Raw genomic sequence first — 20,060 nt, forward strand, 5'->3', positions numbered from 1 at the left:
TTTAAGATTATGTTTTCATAGACAAAATGCTCATATTAGCGAAGCGGTATATATCGGCTGCGCGAAGCTAGAGAAAAAAACATGGATGCAAAAATACAAGTTCTTTCGCGCTTAGTATACTAATAGTGGGACATCCTGTATAGTATGACTATATAGTTCCGTGCTTTTAACCAAATTTCAAGACTTTGTGTTCACGGGAAGTACAATGTAGGTTTTGATTCCCTTGCGAATGTCGAAATTTGCAATAATTTGCAGCATAAAACGGCTGTATCTTTTGATTTTGATTTTTTCACAGCTTTAAGAGACCGTAGACTTGAGTATTCGATATATAAACAGCTTGATACCTCCATGCGTTCCTGAGAAAAAAAATCAACACAAACAAAAGATACAGCCGTTTATGTTGCCATCACTATATTATATAGTTTACCTTTCTAATACAATAATATGATTCCTTTTTATCCTAAACATGTCTATGTAAATGGGAATGCTCTAAGTTTCAAATGCTAGACATAACTCAGTAAGTAAACTGTAAAGCATTTAACCTCGCACTTCCGATTCAATTTCATTTTTGTTTTAGATTCTGGGTCACTTATTGACCATAAAAACACAAGTTGCTGATAGATCCAGGTGGAGCTTTGCTCGCAATCTTATAGTTTTTGACCGATATCTCGAAAACTATCCACTTTAGGGCAAAAGTTACATAGACTTTTTTGTAGAAAGTCAAATTTCGCATCTTTTATATTCTGTAAACTTTTTTGTTAAACTTACTGCTTACAGTTTATGGACTATTTAATGAACCGGTTTATCCTTTTTGGTTAATAACTCGTAAAATATTGGATTAATCAATAAAATGCATGTATGTAGTTTTTAGATAACTTTATTCTCTGCAACTTATGTTTAAAATTTTTTCTAGTGCCCATATTTTTTGAGTTGTTGTACGTTCCATGTAGAAATGCCGCCGCTCGGCGGGTGACGTGGCAGGCCAAAAGTTTTTTTACGGATGTAATGAAAATAAAGAAGAAATTTCCAATGCAAGTGGATTTTCGCCGTTTTCGAAACGGCAAAATTTTAGATTTTTTTTTACTTATAGAAATTTTTTAATACATTTTTTTTAATATTTTTATTTCTTATTATTTTATTCTTGCATCTGAATATAAAATAACTACTCAATATTATTTAGTTGTACGAAATATTTACGAAACATACCTTGAAATTTTCTATTTTTCGCCCGGTAATCCAACATCAAATGTTAAATAACTCAAAAAGCATTAGAAAAAAAAGTTGCAAATAAAGTAATCTTAAAAAATGGATGTATCATTGATTAATCCAACATTTAAAGAGTTACTTGCCAAAAACGATTAATATCTTCAAAAAAATCCAAATATTTTTTGCCTTAAAGTGGATAGTTTCCGAGATATCGGCCAAAAATTTTTATTTAAGATTGCGAGCGAAGCTCCACTTGGATCTGTCAACTTTTTGTGCTTTTATGGTCAGTAAGTGACCCTTAACCTAAAGCAAAATTGAAATTGGATGGGAAATTTAGTGCGAATTTGGCTAAATAAAAACAGTTAGGTATATTAATTAATGAGGTAACAGTACTACACTACTTTTTCTGTCATCAAAGGTCATGGTTTAAATCATGCAACATAGGAGCAGAAGCTTTTTGTGTCGACTGACAACTTTCGAGTGTGAATTTTTTAACGGATAGTAAGTTTTGTAGTCGGTACCTAGATAATTAAGTTTTTTAGATTTGGTTAGGTACCTTCCAGGTCAGAGCCAGGGTGGGGCAAGCGCCCCACCCTGCCCCACCGTGGCTACGCCCATGGTCCACTCATTTACTCACGATACTCTTAAATGTTTCGAGTTGGATTTGTTATCATTGTTTCCTTGTAATGTAGTTCATTTTTTTGTGGCCTCATTTGTTCATTAGCCCTTTGAGATACTTTTTTAAAAATTATTTATGTGAAAACTAGATGTGTGAAGCTTGTAGTGTGATCCAAGAAACTTTCAAAAGAAAAAAAGTAACTTCAACTTAAAAAGGTACCAATATATATTATTTTAAAGATTTTCGTATAATAAACTAGGTATTAAGGAGAATAAAACAAATTCATCACTAGACCATTTTATTAAATTAGAAAAAAACTCATTAATGACAAATTATGTGCGTTCATTAAAAGTGAATAATTAAACAAAATAGCTGTCATACACAAGTCTATGAAATAATCAAAATGGTACGGCTTCTTTGTGGACATCAATTAAGTACAACTACAATTTAATAACATAATATATTAATAAAAAATAAAATGAAGAATAGAATAGCTGTCCTATAAAATTGTATAATACTAAAAAGATCTATAAATGCAAAAATCCTAAATGAGTATACGGTCGAAAAAAATACATCCAAAGAAAAAAGTTATTTTATAGCTCATTTCATATAGTTACATTTGTTAATCTTACTTCTATGGTAATTAGACAAGTACAAAATGATATTTTCATTCTTAAAAATATATATTCGTAACCTAAAACTAGGGTCAGTTGTATAATTCACGACTCGTTACAAACCACATGCCAGATAATCATGCATTCAACATACGCTATACAAAATCGATGCATTTGTTTAAAAATTCAAATAATTATTGAATAAATTATGTCTAGAAGCGCTGCCGTCATTTATCCATACGAACACGTTCCGATACATTCTTCTATAACTATTTGCACGTACACACATTATCTATTCAGTGTTGGAAGAACTATGCTAATGGCTAAAACGTTACATTTTCGATATGTTTTATTTAAATTACTTTTAAACCAAGTTTGCACACAATGGCACATTCAGCCAACGTCGTATTAAAAGGCGAATAGATTAAGAAGCGTATCGCCATAATAAAATTTCGTGTTAGTACAATATCTAGAGACTATAAACGCCACCTATAACAACCCACTAATTTTTACGTGAAGTCTTCAATTTTTACACATAATTGATACATTCTCAACGCCGTAAACACCTTACACAATATATCAACTACTCACAAATCGTGACATTACTTAATATAAGAAATTCGTAGTCACATAAAATTGTGCACAATTCCTTTTACGTCCATGAGGTCATTCGACGGTCTATCTAAAATTTGAAAATAAATGCGATTCAATCGATACCGTACAATCGTAAATGCTTTCGCCGAGAAAATAAATAGTGAAACGATCGAGTTGCAAATGTTGTTTAATCAGTTAATCGACTAGTTTTCTTACAAAAAAATATTTTATGAAATAATTTGTCGACCCGTCGCGTCGGGACGGGTGTTACGAGCTAGTTTGGGAGGAGGGGGGTAGTTTTATGGGGGGACGTATGGCGGGGGTTTCCTGTATGTGGGGGTGGCTTTGGGTCGGGGGGGAGTGCGGGAGGCGGCGAAGGGGGGCGGGGGGCGGTAGGGGGCGTCTTCCCCCGTTCTATAGTCGGGCGCGGGGGGTAGGAGGGGGGGCTTTTCTTCGCGCATGATCACTGGGCTTTTATCCACCGGTTCCGTATCAGTCCTCTCTTCTAACTCGTCTTGGAAGATAACTGGAATACCTTTCGAACGGAACGCTTGACGCTCTTCTTCGTCGCCGACGCTCATTTTACCTGTAATTATTTATTGCAATATAGTTCTTATTGTGTAGGAAATAGATACAACATTTAAAGCAATGATTTTAAATATTTGACGTTTACTACGTTATTGAGTTCAGCATGTTACATCAGTGCGCAGTATATTTGAACAAGCTTCGTATATAGAAGCGTAAGCGTACTTTTTAAAGACACAATTTGTCTAGTGCTATAAATGAAAGGTGCATGATAGTTAAGCAGTTGTCACCTTTTTCTTGTCAAGAATTCGCATGACCTAAGATTAAAATTTGTTTTGGTTAAATTGTTTGTTACCTATGGTTTTAAGGTTATTATCTACAAATATGAAATCTATGTAAAAATTAATATTATTATGTATGTTTATCGATTTGTCTCTACTCTTAAGATCGTTAGAAATTCGAAATTTTAAAACAATATTTACAACAATACTAAAAAACTGAGTAACATTATAAGAAATTTTCCCTTACAGACAATTCTTACATAATCATAAGTGTAATTTGTAATATTTATCACATAAAAACATACCAGTACGCCTCCTTCGATACAGCACGCATGCAATAATCCCAGCCAGCAGAATCATACAAACAATCACGACGGCCGGTATAACGAATGTCACCAAATAGTCCGAGTACTCAGGACTAGCGTTGGGCGTCTTATTATTCACCGCACCACTCGAAAGTGGCGGCACCATAGCTTTTGGTGTCTTTGTGTTTTGTTCCGCACATAAACCAAGCGGTATGAGTCGTATGGACATGACTTTTAGGTCTTTGTCGAAGATCTGGTCGACTTTTTCTTTAAGGTTGCCCCCCATTGCGCCTCTTTCGTCGACGATAATCATGTTGCGTAGTTCTTCGATTTCTCGTTTCGGACATCTGTCCATTGGTAGACTTGTGTTGTACCTATAAACGGATATGTGATGTTAATATTCGTAAACGGAGTAACATTTCAAACTATGCAATTAATTAAATACCATGACGAATTTCTCCAAATAATACTTAGTAAACAGATATTCTTTAAGCTAAGAGTAGCTTAAAGAATAGAGTCAGATTTGAGATTTCATACAGTGATTAATTATGAACATGAAATTTTTTCATATATTTTTCTCACTATTAAATTAGAAATGGTCTCCTTGTGCAAATCATAAATTCAAATTCAAATAGGAAAAGTTATCCCCACATGACAAATAAAAACTTATTTTTCACATTGAACAAGCGTAAATTAAAGTCTACGTAAACTTGATGATACAGTTCACTACAACCGCTACCATAACACCAATTAGTTCACTCACCATATAATAGTCGGCGGGTTATCACTAATGCTCTGTATCCTGATATTATCTGTCTCCTTCTGATCGAACAAAGCTGCCAATTTCTCAACAATTTTGCGCTTATTGGCCGCAGTTTGCATGAGATTGGGAGATGGGTCCATTGTCATTTGGAACTCGACTGTGGGTCGGATGGTTGGGGCTTTCGCTACTTCTACTATGAGACTGTCGTATGCGCTCTTTTTGCTTGAGTCTTCAGCGATCTGGAATTTAATTGAGATTTAATACTTTCAGATCTCGTCATTCAGATTTACATAACAAGACATTAAATTGTACACATATCATCTATTTAGCTCAAATAAGGTATAATCGCAACAAAAGTTATAGTTGAGAAAATGACGTAATTTATTTATTTTGTACTAGCTTCCGCCCACGACTTTGTACGTGCATCCCCGTTTTTCCCCGTTCCCGCAAGAATTTCGGGAAATCCTTTCTTAGCGGATGCCTACGTCCTAACATCTACCTAACATGCCAAATTTCAGCCCGATACGTCCAGTGGTTTGGGCTGTGCGTTGATAGATCACTATATCAGTCACCTTTGAGTTTTATATAGATAGATATACCCTACTTTTTGAAGTTTTACATTCTAACTAATTTATAAACGATGTTGTTAAAAGGTATGTTAGAATATATGATATTCAAAGTTTTCAAAATGGTATATTTTGATGGTTTACAAAGTTAAATGATATCTTACCAGTTGATAATGCACACTTCCTTCATCATTACTGGACGGTAGACCATAGAACTCCTGGTTGTTAGCGTCGAATTGCAGCCAATGTGATGTTTGTAGTTCAGAGCGGTCGCTGAATCGCAGCGACAGGTGTAGGTTGCGGGTACCACCGTCTTCTGGGTCGAAGAATGTATCCTGAAAATTTAATAAGTTTTAATAATTTTTAAGGTAAAATAAGCAGTGACTGGCAGTATATGTTTAATATTTTATCGTTTTTGTTTCTAGCACATAGATGTTGCACTGGAGACGTGTGGTGTGTATTTCTATGAGTGTATTTATCTTTAACATAGTAAAAAAAATTGTTAATATATTATTAATTATTATTAATTAAAAATTGTTAATTTATAAGATACATGCGTATGATGTATACATCATACGCATGTGTGTCACACATACATGTGTGTGTGAGCTATGTCGTACATTTTTGTCAATAACAAGCATGAGTGTGATGTGTAGATGCTATAGATTTCTGGCTCTTTGTGACGCACATGTATGTAAAATTTACATGCCCGTAGCGGGCGTAGAGGCGCAGACGAGTGTGTGGTTCAAACATTTTTAGACGATCACTTGAATACTTTATGTATTTGCCTGGGTGGGTTTATGTATGTACGTACGTATGCATGTATGTACGTATGCATGTACGTATGCATGCATGTACGTATGCATGTATGTACGTATGCATGTATGTACGTATGCATGTACGTATGCATGCATGTACGTATGCATGTATGTACGTATGCATGTACGTATGCATGTATGTACGTATGCATGTACGTATGCATGTATGTACGTATGCATGCATGTACGTATGCATGTACGTATGCATGCATGTACGTATGCATGCACGTACGTATGCATGTATGTACGTATGCATGCATGTACGTATGCATGTATGTATGATGCATGTACGTATGCATGCATGTACGTATGCATGTATGTACGTATGCATGTACGTATGCATGCATGTACGTATGCATGCATGTACGTATGCATGCATGTACGTATGCATGTATGTACGTATGCATGTACGTATGCATGTATGTACGTATGCATGTATGTATGATGCATGTACGTATGCATGCATGTATGTATGCATGTATGTACGTATGCATGCATGTACATACATGCATGCATGTATGTATGCATGTATGTACGTATGCATGCATGTACATATGCATGTATGTACGTAAGCATGCATGTACGTATGCATGTATGTATGATGCATGTACGTATGCATGCATGTACGTATGCATGTATGTACGTATGCATGCATGTACGTATGCATGTATGTACGTATGCATGCATGTACGTATGCATGTATGTACGTATGCATGTATGTATGATGAATGTACGTATGCATGTATGTACGTATGCATGTATGTACGTATGCATCTATGTACGTATGCATGTATAACGTATGTTTGTACGAATGCATGTATGTATGATGCATGTACGTATGCATGTATGTACGTATGCATGTACATATGCATGTATGTACGTATGCATGTACGTATGCATGCATGTACGTATGCATGCATGTACGTATGCATGCATGTACGTATGCATGCATGTACGTATGCATGCATGTACGTATGCATGTATGTACATATGCATGCATGTACGTATGCATGCATGTACGTATGCATGAATGTACGTATGCATGTACGTATGCATGCATGTACGTATGCATGTATGTACGTATGCATGTATGTACGTATGCATGTATGTACGTATGCATGTATGTACGTATGCATGTATGTACGTATGCATGCATGTACGTATGCATGTACGTATGCATGTATGTATGTATGCATGTATGTATGCATGTGTATGTACACACTCACCTCGGGCACCCTGTACACCAGCAGGTGTCCCACGGTGGCGGTGAGATGGTCGACCTGGTTGCGCGTGACGGGCGGGTAGGTGTCGGCGGGCGGCGCGGGGGGCGCGGGGGGCAAGGCGCACCGGCCCAGCCCGCGACTCCCCACACTAGACACTTTGAGCTCGGGGGACATCGCCCGGGAGAGACCGGCGGACGGGCTGCCCGCTTCTGTGTCTGATTCCATTATCTGTAAAAATGTTTTTTGATGAAACAAAGACGGGTTGCACTCCGAGAGTGCCGGCAGAAGTGAAAACGCGCGTAGTAGAGAGGGGATAGCTGTCTACTCTCCATCCGTCTTACGCTTTTTCGATCAGGTAACGTGTCCTGACGCGAGTTTAAGATTTTATACCCATTACAGAAAAAGTGCTCAACGCCGCTAAAGAAGTTTTCACTTCAAAAAAAGCATAGAAAGCATTCGATCGTCAGGCGTTGTACCTGCGTCCAACACTGTACCGTTGCTATCCGTTTATGCGTTACTAAACAAAATATAGTTTTCATTTTTTAAAATCGATTTGTAAAAGCCGATGAGAATTTAATGAATAACACCAAGATTTTTTCTTATCGTCGATAATATATATGTAACTCGAGAAGAAAATTCTTTTTTTTTTAATCTTCATAAATAACTAAGGTTATAAACGTTAACTGGCGAGTCAGCGCTTGCGTACATTTACAGACTGCCTCGTTACACTTATGTTGTTTCAATATACATTCAACTCAACTATTTTTCCAATCAATGCGTATATGTATATGCGTATTGGCTCCATGTACATTTCATTACCGTATAAAATTTATTTGCAATTTTTAATTATATCCACTTTTAAAAAAATCTAAAAACCAAACCCACCTTCATCAACCGACGTATATCATCCATGGGACACGCTGGATCTTTCGGAAGCGTGTCATTGGTCCAGACAAACTCGCACATATCGCCATTAACCGTTGCATTTAGAACCGTCAAATGATCCATATCCGTATCTCTAAAGAGATTAACTATCCCTTCCAGAGCTCGTATTTGCCAATCTATCGTATTCGTGTACTGTTTCATTAGTTTGAATTCCATAGTAAATTGGTGGTTGATTGTTCGAGCGCTCTTGTGTTGTTGTACTGTAATGTCGAGGGGCCCTCTTGCTACGAGGCCTTCGCTGTCTTGCGCTTCCACTATGAAGTTCCAACGGGACACATGCGCTTCGAGCGGCCTGTAATAAATTGTTTTAATTGGGTTTTAAAAATATGTTTGAATAAAAGTCGTACAATCTATGTTATAAGAGAATTCTTTTTGGTACATGAAATGATATTTAATAAATCTATACTAATATTATAAAGCTGAAGAATTCGCTTGTTTGTTTGAACGCGTTAATCTCAATAACTAATGGTCCGATTTGAAAAATTATTTCGGTGTTAGATAGCCCATTCATCGAGGAAGGTTATATTATATCATCACGCTACGACCAAAAGGAGCGGAGCCACGCGGATGCAACCGCGGAGCGCAGCAAGTTAATAATAAATTAGTTAGTTATAATCATTTTTTTGTGATACATGTTACAACTTACAATATAATATAAACATTAAACATTGCACTAAAATTGCAGGAACATTTAACACACTCATAGGTAGAACAATAATTATTAAAAGATTTTCTTGATCAAATTATGTAATAATATATGCAATAATTTTAACTTTTAAATGTACTATGAATTATATTATACTTACAGGCCATAAACCTCCCTTTCCGACGGAATAAATTGTATCCAAGAGTTCTTGCTTAGTGGCACATTTTCAGCTTCATACATTGTAAATGTTAGATTGCTGCCTTCTTCCGGATCCGTGAACAGGTCGGCGGGGATGATGTATCTGTAATTCATAATTCATATTATTTACCTCTTTTACAATACAAAAAAGAATGATTGGCTTAATTATGGCATTTTTATTGTTCAATGAGAATGGTAATACAGGAGTCAAAACCGCAAATTTAAATTTGATAATTAAATTTTGCGTACAAACAAATTTATTGAACCATGAATGAAGAATATCGAAATCATCTATTATTCATTTTGAGTTATTTCTGATGTATGGAAAGAAATAGTTTTTACATCATTTCAAAAAATCCACAAGAAAGATAAGTTTGTAAACTATATAATTAATTTTCGAAGTTTATACCTAAATGCCTTTCCAGCGGTGATAGCAAGTTTCTTCATATGATGCTTGAGTGTTGGCGGCTGGTTGATCGGCATCGCGAATGTCACCGTCTCCGTAGTCCTGCCTATTATTGTGCTTGTCCTCTCCGATGATGTCATGGTCTCCTAGTACATTTTATTTTGTAGGTTAGTTTATTTGTTTTTTATATTACCATTTTTAAAGCTGTACAAGTACTTGATTTTTTTTATTTCGTTGTTATTTATGTATGTTTATATTTTTTTACGCAAAGATTTTTAAAATAAATAAATAATGTCTGATTCAAGAAAAATTCACACCCTTGCAAAAAGCAAAAAGTGCTTGCTTGTGGTATTGAAAGAAAATACGCATTTGCACATTAAACTCGACTCTTAACACTAAGTAGGTATTAAATTTTGAATTTTGAAAAGTCACAGGCCAAATTATTCCCAAACCATTCAAAGGTTAAGAGTTCTAGCTAGGTTATACCTCCACTTGTATCTTTCGATCCAAACTATACAATGTCCCTCACCATTAATGATATGACGTTAAACAATGATAAATGACTTGTTAACTATTTGACTATAATGTATCGAGTGTGGATCGAATTCAGGAAGTCCGTGACAAACCTGTTGCGTGACCTCTTCCGTGACCGTTTCCTGTGTTGTCGGAACCGTAGTGGGCGTGGTCAAAGTGACAGTTGGCAACGTGGTCGGCGCTTGCGTTGTTGTCGTCGTCGTCGTTGACGTTGTCGACGTCGTTGATGTCGTTGATGTCGTTAACGTGGACGTCGTTGCTGGCGTCTCAATTTCCGTGGTTGCTGGCGACGTGGGGGGTTCGGAGGAGGACACCGGTGGTAGTTCGTTGGATGCGCGGATTATTACTGTTTGCTGAAAGTGCCATGCGGACGCTCACACATGTGATTGTGATTACGTAACGACAACGCTTTTTGATTTGATAATAATTAATGAAAAAAAATTAAATCTTGTGCTTGCAATAAGCAAAAGAGTGAATTTAAAAAGACAGTTTCCTGAATATTGTAAATTAATTTTATTTAACATATTTTTTGGAATATTAGTTATGTACCTATCCAAAATATGATAAAATTCATCTACACATTTTAATTATCTTTTTTTATTAATTTTAATGCGTTGTCCTTACGTGATAGATTAGTCGATGTATGTACAAATTAATCTACATTGTGAAGTTGATGGGCATCCTGAACTAAAGTAACCCATGTTAAGAAATTCCAATCCCATTCAAGATAGATTAGTGTTCAAAATTCTACACACGTGAGTTAGGGTTTGTGAAAAACAAACTTCTATAGGAAAATTGCATACCAATTCGGGTTCAGTTGACGTTGTAATGTCTTCTGGGACGATAACTATTGGTGAATGTTCATCAAGGTTTCTATTAACGGGAGCTGGTTCCTTCGAGAAGCTAACGCTGCTTGCTTCTGAAGCAGTCTCCGAATATGGAGTGATTTTCACTTTGTGATCCTATTGGAGATAAAACATTTCAATAAGAAAATATTAAACGAAATATATCTAAAAAAGAGAAAAAGAGCTTAAAAATGTTATCAACAGTGAACATTCATTCTAATGATGATATCGATGCAATATTAATATTCAACACACATCTATTAACTAATACTACATAACATAACCATTAGAATCATAACCAAAACTCACACAACCGTAACAAAATAAAATATATAGCGACGGAGAAAAAATCTAAACTAGCTACTGGTACATACGTGTTAAAAACAATTCGGGATGAACAAACAAAACGCCACATGACATTCCTACATCGTGCATAAACACGCAGACATGCGGACGACAAACCTCTGTTGTATACGAGTTAGAGACGGCGTCCTCTGTGGTGGCCGTGGCCGGCGTCAGGGGGGACGTATTGTGGGTTTGTGGGTCAGTTTGGGTGTTGGGGGTCGGGTCAGGGGTTGGCGAGGGGGAGGGGTCGGGGGGTTGCGTGAGTGAGGTGAGGGGGGTTAGGGGTTCCGTGGCCTCCGTCGCGGGCTCGGTCTGAAACGTGTCGGTGGTGGTGTGTGCCGCGAAGTCGTCGCCGTGGTGGTGGCGGTGTGGGTGCGGGGGAGTGGGGGGGTCCACCTGCCCGCGCGACACTACGTTAGTACTGCCACGTGTGACAATATGCTTTGCGACCGTGGATTACGTACATGTGGATCGTTTATTTGTACCATAGCAAGTCACATTACTTCATTTAATCAATGTTTGCGAAGTAAAACGGCTTTTATATTAATTTATAATGTGAAATAACTCTTTAATTTATTTACGTTTAAACTAATTTTGGTCGATATTGTTCTATTACCACATTTAGTAAATAATAAACGGCCTCAAAATAAATTATCTGTCCGATAGTACATGGAGGTATGTATTACCACAACAACCCAAACATTAAATAGCGTGTAGGTTACTGTAGTTAGTTAGTGGCAAATTTTGTTTGTGGATATTTAAAGCGTTCCGATGTTAATTAATTTGTCGATATGTGGTTTTGATTTTAAGCTAATAAGGCCTCGAACATTTCATAATTTTCATGAGGAGATAATAGCATCTGATATAATTAAAGATCATTTTTTTATTTTAATTAAGTGTTTGATACTGGTTTGTTTTTCTTTTATTTGAAAAGCGACACCATTGTTTATACTAGTCCCTTTTACTCGTATAAAGCGGCATTAGGTCATTTTCAATCAGCGATAAGTTTTTAGAAATAAATTACATCATCAAAATTTTACTAATAATTATAATGTTTTAAAGCGAGGCCTTATTAAAGTTAGTATTTATCACGACACATTAAATCAACCACACACAAGCTCACAGATTAAATAGACACTTGGAACACGTTTATAGACCTTAACACGAGTGCAAATGAAATGAATGAAAGATGTCTGACTTTCGTAAGCAACAAAACATTTTGAGCGACGGATAAAAAGCATTTAAATTGTATTTAAGTGATAGGTATGATCTGATGACGCTAAGTCATTCAACATTCCATGCTGTGGGAATACTACAGAACACTTAATGTACATGATGCATACAATAATTGTACTTAAAAACCAGGATTATTTGGCTGTAGGTCTGTTTTAAATAATGCCGTAAATAAATAGTGGGTACTGTAAATGTATATGCAGATGTAAGCGAATGTTGATGGAATATGTAAGGGTGGTTCTTGGATGGAATGAATTGTGTTTGAAAGGTGGCATTGTTGCTGGCCGTTTTTGTTCTTATGCTGATTATACATAATAATATATATTATATCGAATTTGATAATCAATTAGGCATATTCTATCCTTTCTATAAAATTTTCAATTTATTTTTTTTGTATATTTTCCACCCAATTCTAATCTAAAAAGTATGTTTATCTATAGACTATAGCGGATGCTGTAGGACTATATAGGATCTTTCTCCGTATTACATAATTTCTAGGTATTGTACTATTTGGATATTGTGACACAATATATTGTAATCATACTAGGTATAAATTCTATTTAAGAATGGACACACGTATCACATTAAATATTTTAAAGTTATTATAATGAAACTTTCATTATATGTATAGCATTAAAACCTTTCATATGGTCTTTGTTCTAAATATAAAAAAAATGTTAAATTCTCAATTATTAATCAAACGATCTGTCCACAAATACTAGTCTTTATAAAATTTCAGAACTTTTAATTCCAACCTACACACACATATGAATTCAGACCATTTTTTCACACGCTTTAGAAAAAAAATCACCCTTTTATTGTTCTTGTTCTAAAATTACTCGATTATTCCAACCACACATATGAATTCAGACCCATTTTTTGCTAACTTAAAAAAAATCACCCATTTTCAAACAAATTTCTACAATTACTCACCAAGTCAGGTACAGGTCCGAGATCAATGTTATCGAAGTCATCATCGTCATCATCATACCCGCTGTACTCCGCTGGATCATCTTCACCGTCGTAGTTGTCGTAGTCACCCGAACCTTCGAGCGGCGACTGGAATGTAATAATAAGAAAATAGAAAAATTTGATTGATTACTTGTGTCCGAGGTTTATTATTAAAAAAGAAAGCAAAAAATTATAATGTTACTCTCAGACATTTCCGTTCAATTAAGTCAGAAATAGTATGAATAATTAAAAATATTGTTAGCACATTATAGTTCTTTCAAACTTAAAAAATATTATTTTTTAAATTTTCACCATCAAGAGATTATGATTGCAATATTCATGGCTGGTTATTGCGATAATATGAATTTGCCAGTCAGTTCAATTCACGGCGTAATCTGTCTGGAAATAAGAGGTCATAATACGGCCCCAGATTAGTATATTGAATAGCTTATAAATTGGCTTTCCAATTATTATTCATGAACATTATTTTTATAAGACTCCTGTCCTAATAACACGTTTCCTTCACTCCAAATAACAAATATATTTAGGAAGCAAATTTTTTTTTTTTTTTTATTTAATATTAATATTTACCTGTCTCTTAAGCCTGTACGTTGGTTTGATACCTAACAGCCTCCAGCCCAGTACTGGTAATTGCAAGAGCTGATGCAAAGTCCCATCTCGAGATTGTTCTCGAAGACCAGCTACTAGTACTTTGTGCCTACTCCAAAGCTTTTCACCGCAACCCACCTGGAATAAATTTATTTATTTATTAGATACACCGACAGGGAAAAGCATTGGTATTTACTTGAGAAAAGTGAAGTCCCGTGTACCCGTAGTGGGGTAAGGGGCAGATGCATTATTTTGACAGACTTGGCACAGTGGTTGACGCGTGAGCGTAGAACCGGGGGTCCTGGGTTCGATTCCCGGTGGAGACGAAGAAAAAAAAAATGTCTCGGTCTGGTAGGATACAGAAGGCTGATCACCTACTTGTCCCTAAAGAAAATCGATCAGTGAAACAGATATATGCATAATACTTGGGAAACGCTGTGTGATTTTATTTCTAGTGAATAAATGCATAACTGCTTAACAGGTTCTTTGAAAAAAAATTCACCTGAAAACTATTTTATTACTAGGTGACATAAGTTATTTTTTGGTTTTTCCGGATCAACCCAGAGGAAGCCAGAGCCTGCTGCTAGAATAAAATAAAATAATGAATCAATGAATTATTAATTTAAACAACGGATGTTATTGTAATTTAAAATCCAGAAAGATTTTTATGATTGATGATTTTTAGTTGTAGTGCAAGTTTTTATCAGAAAATGAATCCTGCTCTTAAAACTAACTCAATACCACTGAAAATCACTTACATTCAAGAAAATCGCAGTAGTAGCTTCACTGTGCCTGCGTTTCGTCGTTCCCGGCCCGCTCAGTAGCACTGAGTGGCCGTGCGAGTGCTCTGATTTGTATGGCTCCATCCAGAATTCGTCCTGGAAACATATTTAATTAAATTATTATCATGTTTTATTTTATAGAATCAAATTCTGCATTTTTTTACAAATTTCGACATTCGCAAAGGAATCAAAACCTACAGGGTACTTCCCGTGAACACAGAATCTTGAAATTCGGTACGAAGTAACGTTATATAGCACAGATAAAGTAAAAATTGTGAAAAGTTTAAAGTTAATGCGCGAATCCGACTCGGACTTGGCAGGGTTTATTTATTAATGGCAATACTTTTCAATAAAAATGTTTGTATCTAAAACCGAGTCGACTACAACTACCATTCGTCATACAGGATACGTTTAAAAAAATTACATTTTAATGCAAATAAACCATTAGTTAAAATCAATATAATATTCAACATCCGTATTATAATATGGTCATAAGTTGAACGCACAAAACAGTTAAGACTCAACGCAATAAATCACCACGGGCAAATAAACGTCAATGACAATGGAACGTTAAATAAAATCGCATCGTTAGATGGGCCATTGAACTGTTTGAGTTATTTTTTTAATAAAGGGTAAGCATTACGCATGCAAACGAGTGCGTGCATATACGCACAATACGTTGACTAAACGAATATCGTGTGTCACTGTCATTCACATTGTAAAGGAGAGAGACAGACGTGATTGCTCTCTGTAAATATCTATTAGAAGTCAAATCACGGAATGCACGTTTCCTTTCGAATTTACCAACGCTAATATGATTAGGAAGCGCCAAGGGAAGCGCTCGGGCAAATGTACTAAATCCTATATATTAACTGAAACTTTTAAATTATTTATTCAGTGAAAATTTACGTGTTGTAAATTGTAATATATAGTTGGCAAAGGTTTCTTATTGACGCGGTATTTCAATTACGTCGTTAATTAAGGAGCGCCCTCGTAGAGCTTTAACCGAACTAATTAAAGTCGATTGAAGCATGGCGGACCGATGTTACAATAAATTATCAATAGCCCTTTTACATTCCATCATGATTCCATCTTACGTTTTAATAAGTATTGCGACATTGTCATCGGACTGGCTCATTCAGATTTCGAACAATTGGTGACATACGGCGAATAATAAAAGCGAAAACTATTCAATAGCATACACAACTCGAAACAAAGAAGCTGTGAGCTGAACTTGACATTTGGCACAAATGATTCTTTTTCGGCTTTTAGAAAGCAAATGCACCCCTTTCATTTTCCTTTATGGGAATTCCCATGTTTTTTGAACTTTTCTAAATACAAACAACAAATATGGTTGATGCGTTTTAATGTACTTTCAATCTACTTTATGGAGCGTGCATCCCCTTTTGCATACCTAAGTATTCTTTGAAAATTCTTTGTTTGTCACACTTTTGGGAACGCTGTCACATATATCAGAGATCGATCTCAATTCTCAATTTGTGTCGACACATAAGGCAATAAAAGAATAAGATATTATTGAAAAAATAATAACGCAAAAAAGAGCGCGAATTTTCATGAAGACATAAAAACTGTAGAAGAAAAAGTGTTTTAATTTATTATAACTTCATATTTAAGTTCGGAGTAACAGTCACAGAATTAAGTCCAAATCAAGAACTATGATTGTAACTTCAGAGGTCAAAAGCTAAAATCAACCAATCGTTACGTTCCTAACAAATAACCATACACACGAAAAACACCTTTATCACAAAGAGCTAAGAACTATAATCTCACCCCATCAAGCGCCATGAAGCTGGCCAGTTCCATGAGCGCGCGTATCCTGTGCCTCGGCAGTATCTTGTGGAAGGCCGCGTCGATCAGTATAACTAACACTAGTCTATTTTCGTTGTGGATACATGTGCCATACTTTGACTGCGGCTTCTCTTCTGCCTTCTTTACCTGCGATTTTGGAGGAAAAATTATTAATATTACTGAGTTGGCGTTAATTTTAAATTAAAAATTAATATTTGTTAATATACCATTCAGGATGATGGAATTGTTTACTTTCCAAACAATTGTCTATATGTTACGTTTTATGCATCTAAGTACCATTAAATAGACTTGTATGATCTTTGGCGTATACATAAATGGAACTTTTTTTTTCAGAGGTCTTTTTTTTCGCAAAAACTTAAATTGTAAATTGTAAGTTGTCTCTTTTTCGCAAAAACTTAAATTGAAAATGCTCTGCTTTGGACGGAGGACCTGATTTATGACATCCTTTTAAATCATATGAGACCTACAAATCGATTGTACAACTCGCACCCAGTCAGTTTACAGCTAGTGACGACAGTAATGATTTTAATGATGATGATGAAAACAATGATCATAATGATGATAAAAACAACGTTGATAATGATAAAACTCATAATAATATAAATAACAAACTAACTTCAACAGTAAACGTATCAGTAGCGGTGAGCCCGTGCGTCCGTCCGTGCGCGGTGACGGTGAACGCGTGCGAACCGACGTCCTGCTTCTGCGGCACCCCGCTGATCAGGCCGTGCTTCGTGTCCACGGCCAGCCAGCTGGGTAACCGACGACCACCTTCACTTCGAACCTAGAAAATCCATACTAATATTATAAATGCGAAAGTAACTCTGTCTGTCTGTCTGTTACTCAATCACGCCATAACTACTGAACCAATTTGCATGAAATTTGGTATGGAGATATTTTGATACCCGAGAAAGGACATAGGCTACCTTTTATTGCGAAATATGTACCACGGGCGAAGCCGGGGCGGACCTCTAGTATATAATAAGGGAAAATAGTTGTTGGTATCATGGTCGTATTAGAAACGTTTGTAGAGGTACGTTGATGGTGTCGGGAATATTCTTCATGATTCCTTCATTATGGTCCTAACAACTGTATACTTAATTAACAGTAGTTGGATCAAAAGCTGATGACCTTCTTCACTTCGAACCTTGAAATAAGTCTAGGCAATACGTTGATCGCATCATAATCAGTATGATCATTAATACTTTAGTGTTTGGCGCATAATGCTGAATATGCTCCAATAACGTATTAGTTATTTAAAAACGTTACGCATTGCTAGGATTGATTATCTTTACTTACAAAACAGTGCATGCTAGAACAATAGAAGTAAATCAATATACCTTAGATCCCAATTGCTTATATAAATACGTTCGGTTTATTGACCAACTCAACTAAATTTAATAAAGGAGTTGCTAAGTCAAGACATGGAGCTTAAGGCTAACATTTCGAGATACGTGAAGTGATAATAATATCCGAATCTTAATATAAAAATGATAACTCAAACAAAACGTTTACTTAAATAACGTCTGCAAATATTCTAGTAAATTGTATTTGACTCTGTTTCGTTATTAATACAAACAATTTCATTTCAGTTTATCTACATGATCTAAGGCAAACAGCGTAGGCCCTCACCTCAAATGGAGAACAAAACCTTATACAGTTATACGTATAATGGAGGTAAATATGAGCAATACAATGTAAACATAAACATCAAACAGGTTATTTGGGCAGAGCAACTTCAGTTCGCTGAAATTCAAACAAAAGAAAGGGACCACGGATCAGAATCTAATTAAGGGTGCGTATAAAGCAAAATTACCAATCTTCTATTAGATGATACGTGTAATATTCAAGACCAAATCTAAAAAATAAAAATAATATATATCAAACTAGATGATATGTTCAACGATTCTGTTTAATCAAAAACATAAAATATTAAAATTGACTCGATAAAAAAAAATCACCAAGTTAGCTCTAATTTTCACACTTTTACGTTTTCTACTTGACATGGTAATACCACAGTATTACCATCCTACAGTAGTGCGACGAATGTACTTGTGCAGAGAAACGGAGGGGAACTGGCGGGGGTCGGGCGACGCGGGACGCGTAAAGCAATCACGCTGAGATTGCTTTACCTATCGCGAAAGGACGACGCAGTCGTATTTTTTGTGTAATAATTTTATTATACATAGGTACTTACATATTCTATTATGGCGCGCACAAACTGTTCCGTTTACGGATGTAAATCTACATTGAAATCCCAGAAGGAAACAATATTTCAGAAAGATTGTATTAATTGTATCTGTTGAATTAAAATCAAAGATATGTATATGTTGTCCTCATTATTTCCTAATCAGATTGTACATCCCAATGCGAATGCATTACTTAGTTAAATGTTATAATATACAATTAAGAACATCCAAAAATAAAGTGTCCACGTAAATAATATTTAGCAGTGCAATATCTGTAATTATATATTTATGAACAAATAATTACATCAGATTTAATAATCGCAATTATTTTGAATGTACATATGAAATATGAATAAATGATTTCATCATAATATTAATAATCACAATTGTTTTATTTCCCATTTGTTGCAACCCTAGCGTATTTTCGTGTGGCAGCGTAAGTACCTACGCTGGCGGCGGCATCGCGCGACATCAAAGGCGATTCCTTACTGTAGGAAATAGTATTGTAATACTGTGGTAATACTTATTATGATTTTTTTTTTCATAAACAATTATATTAAAACATTTGCAAGATATTTGTCAGAGCATTTTGTGTAATTACTTTTAGTTTTGGTTTTATCTGCGATAAACCACTTTTATCGTGACAAAACCAAACGTTTATCTCGAGAAAAAAAGAGCGCCAAGTAAGTAAGTATTACCATGTCAAGTAGAAAACGTAAAAGTGTGAAAATTAGAGCTAACTTGGTGATTTTTTTTTATCGAGTCAATTTTAATATTTTATGTTTTTGATTGAACAGAATCGTTGAACATATCATCTAGTTTGATATATATTTTATTTTTTAGATTTGGTCTTGAATATTACACGTATCATCTAATAGAAGATTGGTAATTTTGCTTTATACGCACCCTTAAACTGAGAGAGAGCTATAAAATTATGACTTTAAAATAATAATTTCTTAGAAAAGGATGTTTTTAAACAATAATGTCTTTTGCCTTAGGCAATCAATTTCGTTCATTTAATGATCTGATAGAG

At 35.4% G+C, this 20,060-nt stretch overlaps 1 protein-coding gene across 4 annotated transcripts in view; it reads right to left on the reverse strand.

Annotated features, from left to right (window-relative positions):
- Nucleotides 1–2,110: 2,110 nt before the first annotated feature.
- Nucleotides 2,111–20,060, reverse strand: part of Dg (Dystroglycan) — a 67,228-nt gene continuing 49,278 nt past the window's right edge. For 3 of the 4 annotated variants that reach the window (XM_090110594.1, XM_090110596.1, XM_090110595.1), the window contains 15 exons: nucleotides 17,455–17,622; nucleotides 16,800–16,964; nucleotides 14,985–15,104; nucleotides 14,209–14,364; nucleotides 13,600–13,725; nucleotides 11,047–11,205; nucleotides 10,336–10,596; nucleotides 9,713–9,855; nucleotides 9,266–9,406; nucleotides 8,400–8,751; nucleotides 7,518–7,742; nucleotides 5,638–5,808; nucleotides 4,908–5,146; nucleotides 4,145–4,518; nucleotides 2,111–3,619 (listed from right to left, as the gene is read on the reverse strand). In XM_090110594.1, coding sequence (XP_089966720.1) covers nucleotides 3,333–3,619; nucleotides 4,145–4,518; nucleotides 4,908–5,146; nucleotides 5,638–5,808; nucleotides 7,518–7,742; nucleotides 8,400–8,751; nucleotides 9,266–9,406; nucleotides 9,713–9,855; nucleotides 10,336–10,596; nucleotides 11,047–11,205; nucleotides 13,600–13,725; nucleotides 14,209–14,364; nucleotides 14,985–15,104; nucleotides 16,800–16,964; nucleotides 17,455–17,622 — 3,087 coding nt within the window. In that variant the 3' untranslated portion in view covers nucleotides 2,111–3,332. The remainder of the gene's footprint in view (nucleotides 3,620–4,144; nucleotides 4,519–4,907; nucleotides 5,147–5,637; nucleotides 5,809–7,517; nucleotides 7,743–8,399; nucleotides 8,752–9,265; nucleotides 9,407–9,712; nucleotides 9,856–10,335; nucleotides 10,597–11,046; nucleotides 11,206–13,599; nucleotides 13,726–14,208; nucleotides 14,365–14,984; nucleotides 15,105–16,799; nucleotides 16,965–17,454; nucleotides 17,623–20,060) is intronic. The other variant, XM_090110598.1, reaches the window with a different exon arrangement.

The sequence above is a fragment of the Colias eurytheme genome, chromosome 16, assembly GCF_061535395.1.
Source record: "Colias eurytheme isolate Ceu_HAF_F1 chromosome 16, ilColEury1 Martin Lab GWU primary, whole genome shotgun sequence".
In the NCBI taxonomy this organism is placed as follows: Eukaryota; Metazoa; Arthropoda; class Insecta; order Lepidoptera; family Pieridae; genus Colias; species Colias eurytheme.